The sequence below is a fragment of the Salmo trutta genome, chromosome 1, assembly GCF_901001165.1.
Source record: "Salmo trutta chromosome 1, fSalTru1.1, whole genome shotgun sequence".
In the NCBI taxonomy this organism is placed as follows: Eukaryota; Metazoa; Chordata; class Actinopteri; order Salmoniformes; family Salmonidae; genus Salmo; species Salmo trutta.
Window position 1 is genome coordinate 81,308,956 of NC_042957.1, and position 17,226 is coordinate 81,326,181.

Below are 17,226 nucleotides of genomic sequence, written 5' to 3' on the forward strand. Positions count from 1 at the left end.
TTCTAGCTCCCCATCTCTCTCTCTCTCTCTCTCTCTCTCTCTCTATAAACTGGAAAACAATGAGGCTACTCCTTTTCAAATCAACTGGGACTTTATTATTATGAAAGGGACATTGGGGATACGTCCCATATAGCCCTAGTCAAAAAGTAGTACACTATTTAGTCTATAGCGTGCCATTTGAGACGCATCCCCGGACATTTAGGTACGTTGTACATTCAACGACTTGAGTAGTAGTCAACACTCAACACTATCAAGTGTAATCAAACATGACAATATGACAAACTATGGTCCTGATTTAGAATCAATTGTTTTCTTATTTCTTCCATTATGGCACAAAAATCAGTCTATGAAATTAAAGGGGGAAAAAAGTTAGTTCTAAGAAGAGAAACCAGGATAATACCAGGTTGTTATTGTAAAAATAAAGGCTCTCAATAAGGTTGCAAAATTCCTTGGTATTTCAGAAATCCCAGTTGGAAGATTCCCTGATTTCTTGCTTATTCCCTCCAGATTCCGGGAATATTCTAACCAGGATTTCTGGGGAAAACCTGGGAATTTGGGGAAAGTTAGGGGAATCTTTCAAACGTAATGCTAAATAAAGGTTAAATAAATACAGTACTTCTATATTCTAGTACTTTTCTGGCAGTTAGATACTGTACTGTAGGTTTGGGGTTAGCAGGGGGAAAATGGCACATTACCAGAGTAAAAAAATGATCTAGAATACTAAACTAAGAATAAATACTGAATGTTTTCAATAAAAATTAATTAATTGACAAATGCTCTAATAATCACAATCTCCCTAAACATTAGTCGGAATGTATAAACAATCAATTCATTCTAACATGTGACTGTTTTATTTTAATCTTATAATATAAAATACATCTGGAGTTAAATAAGACTAGGAGTAATTAGTGCAGTAGATGCTTTAGACCGCATCACAAATGGCACCTTATTCCCTACATAGTGCACTACTTTTGACCAGGGCCCCATAGAGCTCTGGTCAAAAGTAGTGCACTATGTAGGTATAGGGTGCCAGCAGCCCTAAATACCTGATTTAAAAGGAGACACACACCTCCTTTACAAGCTCTCATCAGCAGCACCAACATTCTCACACTAACATCCTCTCCCACCATCCCCCCTCCTCTCATCAACCTTGGTGTTCTTGTCTCTCCCCCCTATCCCTCCCCCTTCTCTATTCTGTCTCTCCCCCTCCTCTCATCAACCTTGGTGTTCTTGTCTCTCCCCCTACCCCCCCTTCTCTATTCTGTCTCTCCCCCTCCTCACATCAACCTTGGTGTTCTTGTGTCTCCCCCCTATCCCTCCCCCTCCTCAACCTTGGTGTTCTTGTCTCTCCCCCCTATCCCTCCCCCTCCTCAACCTTGGTGTTCTTGTCTCTCCCCCCTATCCCCCCCCTCATCTCATTAACCTTGGTGTTCTTGTCTCTCCCCCCTATCCACCCCCTCATTAACCTTGGTGTTCTTGTCTCTCCCCCTCCTCTATTCTCTCTCTCTCCATCTCTCCCCTGGTCCTAGTCTATCTTGGTAGTCTTGTGTTTCCAGGGGTAGATGAGTTCTCCCAGGAACAGCTTCTTGCAGAGGGCCAGCCAGGAGTCTTTAGGGTAGCAGCTGTAGGTGGGGGTCCTGTAGGTCTGAACCACACTGCTCACCTTCAGAGGGTTAATCTGAGAGAGACGGAGGAGGGGGAGATTTATCTAGGAGAAAAACTGTGAATGACACGTGTGTGTGTGTGGTATGTCTATGTTGCTGTGGTTTTACAGGACTAAATAACCTAAACTGACTGACATTTTTAGCTTCCGTTTTTTTTATTCTGCCACATATGCCAAACGCTATCATGAAAGAGGATCACAATTGAAATAAGTCGTAGACTTTTTTGTGTGTATCCTCAATGATTCTTAATCAAGTGCATCATTTTGTGTGGATCTAGTTTTAAATGATTACATAAACTAAAAGACAGAACGAAAAGGAAGACAGAATTTATGTTGTGAAAAATTAAATGAAAGAGAGAAAGAAACAGAGGAAAGAGAAAGAGAGAAAAGAGAGAGAGAGAGAGAGAGAGAGAGAGAGAGAGAGAGAGAGAGAGAGAGAGAGAGAGAGAGAGAGAGAGAGAGAGAAGAGAGAAGAGAGAAGCGATAAAGAAACAAAGAGAAGAAAGAGAAACAGAGAGAAGAGAGAGAGAGAGAGATGTCTTACATCCATCATGAGGTGTAGAGGTGTTCCTGGTTCCTCACAGAGCACTCTGAACTTCACCCCCTCTGTGGAGGACACAGACATCTCAGTCAAACACAGAACATCACAGCCCAGCACCCCCTCCTCCCTCCCTCCCTCCCCCCTCCCTCCCTCATTCAAGGTCTCTCTTAAAAATAGAGACTAACCTGGTTAAATAAAGGAATATAGAAACCACAGTACATTACATTTTTTTAAACATTTTATAAAGTTGTATTTGTAGCATAAACCGGGAATTTGATATTTCTGACTGACATTATGATTGTCGGTTTCATGTCGGCAAAGTAGTTCAAACGCTGTCACTTCCACAAAGTTTTAAAGTACATTTCCTGCAATTCTACACATTTAGACATGTTGGCAGAGATGGTCCCTCCCACCTGCCAGTCTGTAGGATCTGAAGAGTCGGAGGCCCATGGCGAACAACGGGAAGGAGTTGATGAAGTCAACACTGACGTGGACAACTCCCTGGAACATTACTACCACAAGGCGGAGCTAGACAGAGAGAGAGAGACAGACAGACAGTAGGGGTCAAAGAATAGATACTTTATTGTCCATTGGTTAGAAGGAGAATGTGTCTTGTTCCTTTCCCAACACCCCCAGGCACACATTGAGAGGCCCAGGGTCAGCCGCAGGGCAGCGCCCATGGATGGAGAGCAATTGTAGGGGATTAAAGTGCCTGTGTGTGTGTGTGTGTGTGTGTGTGTGTGTTTTCTCACCAGGGTAAACACTAGGTAGTATAGAGCTGTGGTTGGCAGGAGGAACAGCAGGATGGTGAAGAGTAACGTCCCAATGAACAACTAGAAAACACACACACCAGTTCACTGTAACAAATACACACGTTAGTTCACTGTAACAAATACACACACGTTAGTTCACTGTAACAAATACACACATGTTAGTTCACTGCAACAAATACACACACGTTAGTTCACTGTAACAAATACACACACGTTAGTTCACTGTAACAAATACACACACGTTAGTTCACTGTAACAAATACACACACGTTAGTTCACTGTAACAAATACACACACGTTAGTTCACTGTGTATCATATCATAAGGTGAATCCACCAATTTGTAAGTCGCTCTGGATAAGAGCGTCTGCTAAATGACGTAAATGTAAAATACACACACGCTAGTTCACTGTAACAAATATGCGTGTGTGATAGGTATGTGTGTGTGTGTGTCTACCTGGTCCAGGTCATAAGAGCAGGAGTCTACTCTCTGTCTGAGGACGTTCCATTTCTTCCCTCTGAACAGCCTCCACAGAGAGGACAGACCATATACCGTCATACAGTACAGCCTGGAGAGAGAGAGGAGGAGGGGGAGAGAGCGGGGAGGAGGAGGGGGAGAGAGAGGGGAGGGGGGAGAGAGAGGAGGTAGGAGAGGGAGGAGGAGGGGGAAGAGAGAGGGGAGGAGGAGGGGGAGAGAGAGGGGAGGAGGAGGGGGAGAGAGAGGGGAGGGGGGAGAGAGAGGAGGTAGGAGAGGGAGGAGGAGGGGGAAGAGAGAGGGGAGGAGGAGGGGGAGAGAGAGGGGAGGAGGAGGGGGAGAGAGAGGGGAGGAGGAGGGGGAGAGAGAGGGGAGGAGGGGGAGAGAGGGGAGGAGGAGGGGGAGAGAGAGGGGAGGAGGGGGAGAGAGAGGATGGAGAGATGAGGGGAAAGGGAAAGAGGTATAGAGAGGATAGATGGACAGGGGAAGGAGAGAGAGGGAGGATGGAGGGTGAGAGAGAGAGAGAGAGAAGGAAGATATTTTTAGCCTCCATACACATTTAATAAGTCCCTCTGTAAATGACATGCTGAGAGCTCCTCACGCATCAATTAGTAAAGGGGAACGGGGTAACATGTCACCATAATGTTCACAGGGCTGAGAGAGGTACAGTGCCTTCAGAATGTATTCAGACCCCTTGACTTTTTCCACATTTTGTTACATTACAGCCAACTTCCCCCCCGAGGCAGGTGTTAAACATGGGCTTTGCTTCACAGAAAGCAGCAGTTGATAACTCCATTGTCAACACTTTAAATCAAATCAGTAGACCAATATCCTTAAGTATCATGACATTAGCTTTTATAACCTTCAATCTGTTTGTTTTTTTATCATATTTTGGACCAGAATAAGGCTCTACTACCTATTGTTCCTGCAGTGAGGACTCAACATCTTCACCGAATGTTTTCATAATTGATCTGAAGAGAATCAGTAGTAGCCTACCAGTATGCACATTAGGGAGTAAATGAACAGCTCTCTCACGATGCAATTCGGTTTCGTTCACCTAAAATATCCGCTTGTTCGCAAACCACCCATCACTAGGCTACACTGACGAGTCACCTTAACGGCAGTGGGTCGTGTTTACATGGTGACGTATTTCATTACGATGTACGTCATCTTCACGGTGTCCCGCTAATGGACGGACAAGTCAAGTGTTGTGTTTGTAACGCAAGCTTGAGGAGAGCCTATCTCGTCAGGGATCCTATTTATTTTGGAAGAACATTACATTTGAATTCAAAAACAGGATAAATATCAGTTTCAGCTGATAATAAACATGTTATTCGACGAACTGGCTGGACGCAAAAGTTTGAAAAATGTTCAAAGTATGTGGAGTCCGTCTTTCAACCGCAAGGAGGCATTGCGTTTCCACTTCGATGAGCATGTCCCGATTGAAATTCATGACATCAGGAGCAACGTAAGGCTTTAGGAAGAAGAAGATGAAAATATGTGGTTCTTCTTACTCTCATGGCATGTTAACCTGCCAAATTACACTGAAGACTCACTGCCTGTATCCCAAATGGGACCCTATTCTCTCCAGAGTGCACATCTGACTAGAGCTCATAGGGTATTCCCTTTATAGTGCACTAAGGTCAAACGTGGTGCACTTTTGGGAGGCATCGTGACCGTGCTGGTCTCTTCTCATCTGGCTCCATATGTAACAGTGTTGCTTCCGTCCCTCTCCTCACCCCTACCTGGACTCGAACCAGGGATCCTCTGCACACATCGACAACAGCCACCCTCGAAGCATCGTTACCCATCGCTCCACAAAAGCCGCGGTCCTTGCAGAGCGAGGGGAACATCTACTTCAAGGTCTCAGAGCGAGTGACGTCATCGATTGAAACGCTATTAGCGCGCACCGCTAACTAACTAGCCATTTCACACCGGTTACACATAGACGTAGAAACAGTAGATATAGCAGGGTTAAGGTTAGTGATGGGTCTCTTCTCACCTGGCTCCGTAGACGTAGAAACAGTAGATATAGCAGGGTTAAGGTTAGTGATGGGTCTCTTCTCACCTGGCTCCGTAGACGTAGAAACAATAGATGTGGAAGGTGAGCAGGGCGGTGATGTCAGAGAGCAGGGAGAGGGCAAAGGTCAAGCCCAGGCAGGCAGACAGACCCACGTACCACAGAATCATCTCAACGAACGGAGACATCAGGTGAATGTAGCCTGCAGAGAGAGGAGGCGGGCCATGGGTGTTTGTGTCTGTGGAGGAGGGGCATGGGTGTATGTGTCTGTGTGAGAGACCTACTGATCCACAGATGTATATGGTAGAGGAAGAATCGTCCTAACACCTGGTCTAGAGCCCGGTTCATCTTCAGACCAGCTGGAGCTCCCATCAGCCACTGCAACAGCTCCTCCAGCTCTTTAGCTACATGCTAACAACAAAACACACAACAATATATAGCTTAGCTACATGCTAATATAACAGTGTAGGTTCCGTCCCTCTCTTCGCCCCAACCTGGGCTCGAACCAGGGACCCTTGCACACATCAACAACTGACACCCACGAAGCATCGTTACCCATCGCGCCACAAAAGCCGCGGCCCTTGCAACGCAAGGGGAAACCCTACTTCAAGTCTCAGAGCGAGTGACGTCACTGATTGAAACACTATTAGCGCACACCCCGCTAACTAGCTAGCCATTTCACATCGGTTACACTAACAACAAAACACACAACAATAAATAGCTTAGCTATATGCTAACAAAACACACAACAATACATAGCTTCGCTACATGCTAACTATGAAACACAACAATACATAGCTTAGCTACATGCTAACAACAAATCACACAACAATACATAGCTTAGCTACATGCTAACAACAAAACACACAACAATACATAGCTTAGCTACATGCTAACAAATCATAGAACAACATTTAGTCTCACCTTATAATATATACACTATGGGCTGTATTTATCAAGTGTCTCAGAGTGCTGATCCAGGATCAGTTTAGCTGTTTAGATCACAATCAATATGATCATAATGGACAGGAAGACCTGATCCTAGATAATAATGAATCAGATTACATGGAGAGGAGGGACCTGATCCTAGATCATAATGAATCAGATTACATGGAGAGGAGGGACCTGATCCTAGATCATAATGAATCAGATTACATGGAGAGGAGGGACCTGATCCTAGATCATAATGAATCAGATTACACGGAGAGGAGGGACCTGATCCTAGATCATAATGAATCAGATTACACGGAGAGGGGGGACCTGATCCTGGATCATAATGAATCAGATTACATGGAGAGGAGGGACCTGATTCTAGATCATAATGAATCAGATTACATGGAGAGGAGGGACCTGATCCTAGATCATAATGAATCAGATTACATGGACAGGAGGGACCTGATCCTAGATCATAATGAATCAGATTACATGGACAGGAGGGACCTGATCCTAGATCATAATGAATCAGATTACATGGAGAGGAGGGACCTGATCCTAGATCATAATGAATCAGATTACATGGAGGGGGGGGACCTGATCCTAGATCATAATGAATCAGATTACATGGACAGGAGGGACCTGATCCTAGATCATAATGAATCAGATTACATGGAGAGGAGGGACCTGATCCTAGATCATAATGAATCAGATTACATGGAGAGGGGGGACCTGATCCTAGATCATAATGAATCAGATTACATGGACAGGAGGGACCTGATCCTAGATCATAATGAATCAGATTACATGGAGAGGAGGGACCTGATCCTAGATCATAATGAATCAGATTACATGGAGAGGGAGGACCTGATCCTAGATCATAATGAATCAGATTACATGGAGAGGGGGGACCTGATCCTAGATCATAATGAATCAGATTACATGGACAGGGGGGACCTGATCCTAGATCATAATGAATCAGATTACATGGACAGGGGGGACGTGGGGCCGCACGTATCAGCTCCCCTCTATCCATGTCATCTGATTCTTTGTGATCTAAAAGGCAGAACTGATCCTAGATCAGCACACATACTCAGAGAGACAGATATTTAGGGGGATATTTTGTAGTGTAAAAGCAACGTGCAAAAATGACCCTGAACCTCTTTATAATGTGGCAACATGATTTCATTTGAAGCTTATCTTCAACAATGTGAGTTTTACGGAGGTGATTATTTAACTAGAGTTTAGTCAACTGAGCAATAAATAAATAAATAGTCACCTCTCTTTACTGAACATTGTTGAAGAAAAGTTTAAAAATACATCTCTCTGACAGATTATAATGAGGTTTAAAGGTAATTGTTGTACATTGCTTTTGCACTAGGGAAATGTTGTCCATAATGTCTTACATCAGCAGCAGGTACCAGTGTGTTGGCCAGTTTGCCTATACGGTTCTCTCTATACATCCACGATACCAACAGCAGGCCCAGAGACACATCCACAAAGAACGACACAAAGATATTGGCTTTCCTGTGGAGAGAAAGAGAGTCACTACTTTTGACCGGGGTCAATAGGGCTCTGGTCAAATGCACTGCACTATATAGGGAATAGTGTGCGATTTGAGACGCATGGGGTGAGTTAGATACCATCTTGTAGCCAGTCTGCCACATGGTTGTGTGTGTATGTGGTCTCTACCTCATGACGTGGTTGTGTGTGTGTGTGTGTGGTCTCTACCTCATGAAGTGGTTGTGTGTGTGTGTGTGTGTGTGTGTGGTCTCTACCTCATGAAGTGGTTGTGTGTGTGTGTGTGGTCTCTACCTCATGAAGTGGTTGTGTGTGTGTGTGTGTGTGTGTGTGTGTGGTCTCTACCTCATGAAGTGGTTGTGTGTGTGTGTGTGGTCTCTACCTCATGAAGTGGTTGTGTGTGTGTGTGTGTGTGTGTGGTCTCTACCTCATGAAGTGGTTGTGTGTGTGTGTGTGGTCTCTATCTCATGAAGTGGTTGTGTGTGTGTGTGTGTGTGTGTGTGTGTGTGTGTGTGTGTGTGTGTGTGTGTGGTCTCTACCTCATGAAGTGGTTGTGTGTGTGTGTGGTCTCTACCTCATGAAGTGGTTGTGTGTGTGTGTGGTCTCTACCTCATGAAGTGGTTGTGTGTGTGTGTGTGTGTGTGTGTGTGTGTGTGTGTGTGTGTGTGTGTGTGTGTGGTCTCTACCTCATGAAGTGGTTGTGTGTGTGTGTGTGTGTGTGTGTGTGTGTGTGTGTGTGTGTGTGTGTGTGTGTGTGTGTGTGTGTGTGTGTGTGTGTGTGGTCTCTACCTCATGAAGTGGTTGTGTGTGTGTGTGTGTGTGTGTGTGTGTGTGTGTGTGGTCTCTACCTCATGAAGTGGTTGTGTGCGGTGGCTCTGGTAGGAGAGCAGACTGTCTGAAGGTGTTCTGTTCTGTAGCTCAGCTGAACACATGTAGACAACTTACTGGAGATGAACCTCATCGGACGCACATTCAATATCCTGGGGAGGGAGGGAGGGAGACAGACAGACAGACAGACAGACAGACAGACAGACAGACAGACAGACAGACAGACAGACAGACAGACAGACAGACGAACTGGGTCAGTGTCTCTTGGCACATAAAGAGTTGCAACTAATGAACGTACAGGATCCAGTGTTATTATCCAGGTGGTTAGCAGACAGACAGGTACTGACACACACACCCCTTACCTGCTACTACAGAGGCTGGTCCACAGTGTTAGTATCCAGGTGGTTAGCAGACAGACAGGTGTAGAGGCCTGTTTCATCAGTTCTACTATAATGGAGCCCTCCCGTCCCTCTGATTGCCAGTGGGTCAGCTTCACTGGACTGTCATCATACTTATCCAGGAAGAACAGCGGCTCACTCTGACACACTGTCCCAAACACCTGCAGAAACAACAACAACAACATAACAACTACAGACAACACATATGTATTAAAACAACATAATAATTACAGACAACACATATGTATTACAACAACATAACAACTACAGACAACACATATGTATTACAACAACAACATAACAACTACAGACAACACATATGTATTACAACAACAACATAACAACTACAGACAACACATATGTATTACAACAACATAATAATTACAGACAACACATATGTATTACAACAACATAATAATTACAGACAACACATATGTATTACAACAACAACATAACAACTACAGACAACACATATGTATTACAACAACAACATAACAACTACAGACAACACATATGTATTACAACAACATAATAATTACAGACAACACATATGTATTACAACAACATAATAATTACAGACAACACATATGTATTACAACAACATAATAATTACAGACAACACATATGTATTACAACAACATAACAACTACAGACAACACATATGTATTACAACAATATAAGAATGACAGACAACACATATGTATTACAACAACAACAACATAATAATTACAGACAACACATATCTATTACAACAACAACATAACAACTACAGACAACACATATGTATTACAACAACATAATAATTACAGACAACACATATGTATTACAACAACATAATAATTACAGACAACACATATGTATTACAACAACATAATAATTACAGACAACACATATGTATTACAACAACAATATAAGAACTAAACAACACAGGAGAAGATACAAAACCCCTGTGTTCAATGAGCAACATCTAAATGTAAACCAGGTTGTCAGTCCACATCCTCACCTGTGGTAGTTGAGACTCAGTTTGAGGGTCTGGAACCCCGTTCTCTATGGGGTGCAGCTGAGACAGCATGACCTTCCTCTGTTCATAGTGGATAAATATCACCTTGTCCTTCTCTCCACCTCCTTTCTCTCCCTCTGCTTTATTCTCTTCTCCTTTCTTCTCTCCACCTCCTTTCTCTCCCTCTGCTTTATTCTCTTCTCCTTTCTTCTCTCCTCCTCCTTTCTCTCCCTCTGCTTTATTCTCTTCTCCTTTCTTCTCTCCTCCTCCTTTCTCTCCCTCTGCTTTATTCTCTTCTCCTTTCTTCTCTCCTCCTCCTTTCTTTGTTCCTCCTTTCTTTTCCTCTCCACCACCATCCTCTTTCAGCTCCTTTTCTTGTTGTACCAGCTTCCCATCTACGGCAGAGGCAGAGGAACATTTTTATTACAGATTCACTACATTATGATAACAACAGAAATATCCGTCTTTTGATGAAATATACAGTGAACAGACATATGTGTCTCTATGAATTAAAAAGAGCAGAGTGAAACTAAGCTATCTAATTTGTAAAGTCTTCTTAACTTAACATTTTCTATGAGAAAACAGTGATGTATGTCTATAGACAGAACATTCATTTCAGTATGAGAAAACAGTGATGTACGTCTATAGACAGAACATTCATTTCAGTGTGAGAAAACAGTGATGCATGTCTATAGACAGAACATTAATTTCAGTATGAGAAAACAGTGATGTACGTCTATAGACAGAACATTAATTTCAGTATGAGAAAACAGTGATGTACGTCTATAGACAGAACATTCATTTCAGTATGAGAAAACAGTGATGCATGTCTAGACAGAACATTCATTTCAGTGTGAGAAAACAGTGATGCATGTCTATAGACAGAACATTAATTTCAGTATGAGAAAACAGTGATGCATGTCTAGACAGAACATTCATTTCAGTGTGAGAAAACAGTGATGCATGTCTAGACAGAACATTAATTTCAGTGTGAGAAAACAGTGATGCATGTCTATAGACAGAACATTAATTTCAGTATGAGAAAACAGTGATGCACATCAATAGACAGAACATTAATTTCATAAGAAAGCCATTCCGTCAATAATTCGATATCAACAGTTGATCTCCAAAGAGAGTGATCTCTGAATCAAGACAAAACACCTTTAATGCTGTTACAAAGTCTGCATCCCAAATGACACACTATTCCCTACATAGTGCACTACCTTTGACAAGGGCCAGAGGGTAAAATGTACCCCATGGGCCCTGGTTAAAAGTAGTGTCTTATATAGGGAACAATAGGGGCCACTTGGGAGGCAGACGGAGACTTACTCTGGTCCCTTGTGAGGACGTGACACCTGAAGCCTATCTTGCCCATCTCTCTACTGAGCTGGAGCCACTGTCCCTGGGGGAAGATGGTGCTGAGGTCCCTGAGGAAACTCTCCATGCCCTCCTGACCCTCCTTGGGCATGCTCCATGAGCCCAGCACCGTCAGATCCACCCCACTCTGGCCACGCATCTGGACCAGGGAGAGTGGACAGGAAGGTTAAAAAAAACACACACACACACACACACACACACACACACAACCTGCTGTATGTACTGTTTGACCTGACAAGGGATGAAGGGGTATTGGGTGACTGACAGCTACACACTGACTGACAGATTTAAAAAAATATATACACTGCTCAAAAAAATAAAGGGAACACTAAAATAACACATCCTAGATCTGAATGAATGAAATAATCTTATTAAATACTTTTTTCTTTACATAGTTGAATGTGCTGACAACAAAATCACACAAAAATAATCAATGGATATCCAATTTATCAACCCATGGAGGTCTGGATTTGGAGTCACACTCAAAATTAAAGTGGAAAACCACACTACAGGCTGATCCAACTTTGATGTAATGTCCTTAAAACAAGTCAAAATGAGGCTCAGTAGTGTGTGTGGCCTCCACGTGCCTGTATGGCCTCCCTACAACGCCTGGGCATGCTCCTGATGAGGTGGCGGATGGTCTCCTGAGGGATCTCCTCCCAGACCTGGACTAAAGCATCCGCCAACTCCTGGACAGTCTGTGGTGCAACGTGGCGTTGGTGGATGGAGCGAGACATGATGTCCCAGATGTGCTCAATTGGATTCAGGTCTGGGGAACGGGCAGGCCAGTCCATAGCATCAATGCCTTCCTCTTGCAGGAACTGCTGACACACTCCAGCCACATGAGGTCTAGCATTGTCTTGCATTAGGAGGAACCCAGGGCCAAACGCAGCAGCATATGGTCTCACAAGGGGTCTGAGGATCTCATCTCGGTACCTAATGGCAGTCAGGCTACCTCTGGCAAGCACATGGAGGGCTGTGCGGCCCCCCAAAGAAATGCCACCCCACACCATGACTGACCCACCACCAAACCGGTCATGCTGGAGGATGTTGCAGGCAGCAGAACGTTCTCCACGGCGTCTCCAGACTCTGTCACGTCTGTCACATGTGCTCAGTGTGAACCTGCTTTCATCTGTGAAGAGCACAGGGCGCCAGTGGCGAATTTGCCAATCTTGGTGTTCTCTGGCAAATGCCAAACGTCCTGCACGGTGTTGGGCTGTAAGCACAACCCCCACCTGTGGACGTCGGGCCCTCATACCACCCTCATGGAGTCTGTTTCTGACCGTTTGAGCAGACACATGCACATTTGTGGCCTGCTGGAGGTCATTTTGCAGGGCTCTGGCAGTGCTCCTCCTGCTCCTCCTTGCACAAAGGCGAAGGTAGCGGTCCTGCTGTTAGGTTGTTGCCCTCCTACGGCCTCCTCCACGTCTCCTGATGTACTGGCCTGTCTCCTGGTAGCGCCTCCATGTTCTGGACACTACGCTGACAGACACAGCAAACCTTCTTGCCACAGCTCGCATTGATGTGCCATCCTGGATGAGCTGCACTACCTGAGCCACTTGTGTGGGTTGTAGACTCCATCTCATGCTACCACTAGAGTGAAAGCACCGCCAGCATTCAAAAGTGACCAAAACATCAGGCAGGAAGCATAGGAACTGAGAAGTGGTCTGTGGTCCCCACCTGCAGAACCACTCCTTTATTGGGGGTGTCTTGCTAATTGCCTATTATTTCCACCTGTTGTCTATTCCATTTGCACAACAGCATGTGAAATTTATTGTCAATCAGTGTTGCTTCCTAAGTGGACAGTTTGATTTCACAGAAGTGTGTTTGACTTGGAGTTACATTGTGTTGTTTAAGTGTTCCCTTTATTTTTTTGAGCAGTGTATTTATTTATTTAACTAGGCAAGTCAGTTAAGAACAAATTCTTATTTACAATGACAGCCTAGGAACAGTGGGTTAACTGCCTTCTTCAGGGGCAGAACGACAGAGTTTTACCTTGTCAGCTCGGGGATTCGATCTAGCAACCTTTCGGTTACTGGCCCAACACTCTAACCACTAGGCTACCTGACGCCCCAGAAACACACTGACTGACACATGCACACACACACACACACACACACACACACACACACACACACACACACACACACACACACACACACACACACACACACACACACACACACACACACACACACTCTACCTTGTGGATGTACTGTTTGACCTGTCCAGGGATGAAGGGGTAGTGGATAACAGCTAGCACCACGGCCGAGTTCTGTCCTGGGATCCATCGCCCCACAAGCAGCCCACTGTCTGCCTTGTTACAGCACTGAGGGAAGAATATCTTCAGCACCATGATGGGACTGGAGGTCAGGGGTCAGAGGTCAGGCACGCTCCTTCAGTCTAACCTCCTGGGGTAGGTGATCACAGGTTAGCCTAGTGTCTTCAGATACCTGCAGGAAGGAGAAACATTTTGTAAAGGATGAAATAATTAGTATACCCATTACCCAGCTACACTAGTTCCCAATAATTAGTATACCCATTACCCAGCTATACTAGTTACCAATAATTAGTATACCCATTACCCAGCTATACTAGTTACCAATAATTAGTATACCCATTACCCAGCTACACTAGTTCCCAATAATTAGTATACCCATTACCCAGCTACACTAGTTACCAATAATTAGTATACCCATTACCCAGCTATACTAGTTACCAATAATTAGTATACCTATTACCCAGCTATACTAGTTACCAATAATTAGTATACCTATTACCCAGCTACACTAGTTACCAATAATTAGTATACCCATTACCCAGCTACACTAGTTACCAATAATTAGTATACCCATTACCCAGCTACACTAGTTACCAATAATTAGTATACCCATTACCCAGCTACACTAGCTACCAATAATTAGTATACCCATTACCCAGCTACACTAGTTACCAATAATTAGTATACCCATTACCCAGCTACACTAGTTACCAATAATTAGTATACCCATTACCCAGCTATACTAGTTACCAATAATTAGTATACCCATTACCCAGCTATACTAGTTACCAATAATTAGTATACCTATTACCCAGCTATACTAGCTACCAATAATTAGTATACCTATTACCCAGCTATACTAGCTACCAATAATTAGTATACCCATTACCCAGCTATACTAGTTACCAATAATTAGTATACCTATTACCCAGCTATACTAGTTACCAATAATTAGTATACCCATTACCCAGCTATACTAGTTACCAATAATTAGTATACCTATTACCCAGCTATACTAGTTACCAATAATTAGTATACCTATTACCCAGCTATACTAGCTACCAATAATTAGTATACCTATTACCCAGCTATACTAGTTACCAATAATTAGTATACCTATTACCCAGCTATACTAGCTACCAATAATTAGTATACCCATTACCCAGCTACACTAGTTACCAATAATTAGTATACCCATTACCCAGCTATACTAGCTACCAATAATTAGTATACCCATTACCCAGCTACACTAGTTCCCAATAATTAGTATACCCATTACCCAGCTATACTAGCTACCAATAATTAGTATACCCATTACCCAGCTACACTAGTTACCAATAATTAGTATACCCATTACCCAGCTACACTAGTTACCAATAATTAGTATACCTATTACCCAGCTATACTAGTTACCAATAATTAGTATACCCATTACCCAGCTATACTAGTTACCAATAATTAGTATACCCATTACCCAGCTATACTAGTTACCAATAATTAGTATACCTATTACCCAGCTATACTAGCTACCAATAATTAGTATACCCATTACCCAGCTATACTAGTTACCAATAATTAGTATACCCATTACCCAGCTATACTAGTTACCAATAATTAGTATACCTATTACCCAGCTATACTAGTTACCAATAATTAGTATACCCATTACCCAGCTATACTAGCTACCAATAATTAGTATTTTCATGACCCACCTACACTAGTTCCCCCCAAAAGTAGTAACATAGTTAAAGTCTATATATAGTTTAGTTATACTGTGTATACCAGTGTTTCATCTTGTCAAATTGTGAATGTCCTCGTGTGGTGTGAGCCGATCTTGTTTATTAATAAACATGACCAAGAATCAGGAGGGTTGTCAGAGTGACCCACTCAAACTGTTAGCCGACATTTCAATTCAGCAATCAGGACAGTTGTTGTTAGTTAACTCAAACGAATCATTGTCAGACAGCTTCAGTTGAGTTCCGTTGCCTTTGTCCACTGCTGCCCTGTTTGTGTCCTTCACAATATTGAGCCTTGCATTCGTTTCCATGCCAACCATGCCTGTGGGCTTAACTATTGATTTGGCTGTCGTGCTTTAGTTTCCCGTCACATCTACATCTATAACAGCACTAGTGCGGCCTAAGCTACGTTACATGTTAATATAACATTCGAAACTATTTTGGGCATTAATCGACTATTTGCAGTATACGTTTGAGACAAAGTGAGACGCTTAGTTTTATTAAATGAGCAAAAATAGGCCCTAATCGAAGTTAGTGCACACTCCAGCCAGCTTCGGAGGCTGTGCGACACCCGTAACGTTATCCGTTGTCAAAATCAAATCAACAGCAACCAACAACAGTTTCTGTATTCCTCTCTGATGTGATGCATATCTTCAATGTCATTGATAATATATTCTGCAGGTAACTATCCACACTGGGCGCACAGTGCAAAGAAATAGACATTAGCTTACGTAGTTAGCGAACGTTAGATAGTAACGGCTTAATCAGTCTTCAGCTAGCTAACAACATTTCGGCAAATAAAACAAAATATTCCATACCTGCAGGGTTGTTTATTTCTATTCGAAGAAAATCTGATTTTGTCAATATGATGTCAATACAGTTTCAAACAGATTGGGATCGTACCGTTACATGATTTACCCTTCAATTATTAAATTGAAGTTAGCGTCTGTGGGTAGCCATCTTTGTTGTTGACAGACCGTCAACAATTACGCTCCGGTTGGAATATTATTGCAGTAACAAGAGTTCCGGTGGATTGCTGGATGAGATGATGAAGCTGTTCTGTGAATAATCTGAACTAAAGCCTCTGTCTGACAGTAATTTCCAGCCACAACAAAAAGTTTGATATTTAGCCTAATAATATAAAATATAATCAATCATAAAATACTATACTTTATTATGGCCACTGAATTCCACTAGCACTGAATATTCTTAAAAAATATCCCATCCATTTCTGCCATTTGAAAAGGACACATTTTTCATTATTACCAAAACGATTGTAATCAAGCATGGAATTTCATTTCGACTCAATAAGGCAGCCATAATATCCATTTGAATATAGTATTACAAAATTTGAAAACATCACCGTCGAAATGACATTTCTGACCTTCAATGTTCAGACGTGTTGTTTGCTGTGTGAGGTCATTCTGTTGAATGAAGAACAACTGTAGAGGTGTTATCTTCTCTGAATGACACTGCAAGAAAAGAGCGGGCAGAAAGAGCTTTAGACAAGTAGATATTATAAGTAACCCACATCCACTGTCCATAATATCTTACACCCTTGTGCATAGCTTGTTCATTTAGACGAGATCTTAATTCCACATGAAATGTCAAAGAAAGTCACATTTCAGAAGAATAGCTATGTCCTTATGCAGCTTTAATAGGCTACATATCGTAATCTGGCA

General features: G+C 42.9%; 1 protein-coding gene across 1 annotated transcript; it reads right to left on the minus strand.

Moving 5' to 3' along the window:
• Positions 1–1,507: 1,507 nt before the first annotated feature.
• LOC115200510 (phosphatidylinositol N-acetylglucosaminyltransferase subunit Q-like) lies at positions 1,508–16,525 on the minus strand. Its single transcript, XM_029763668.1, has 15 exons — positions 16,363–16,525; positions 13,731–13,980; positions 11,480–11,666; positions 10,451–10,545; positions 10,154–10,330; positions 9,115–9,311; positions 8,773–8,904; positions 7,810–7,930; positions 5,755–5,881; positions 5,519–5,672; positions 3,433–3,544; positions 2,957–3,037; positions 2,618–2,732; positions 2,208–2,269; positions 1,508–1,678 (listed from the first exon to the last, which is right to left on the minus strand). Exons 2-15 carry the CDS (start codon positions 13,881–13,883, stop codon positions 1,526–1,528), a joined length of 1,866 nt encoding a protein of 621 aa, XP_029619528.1. The 5' UTR covers positions 13,884–13,980; positions 16,363–16,525; the 3' UTR covers positions 1,508–1,525.
• Between the last annotated feature and the right edge of the window lie 701 nt (positions 16,526–17,226).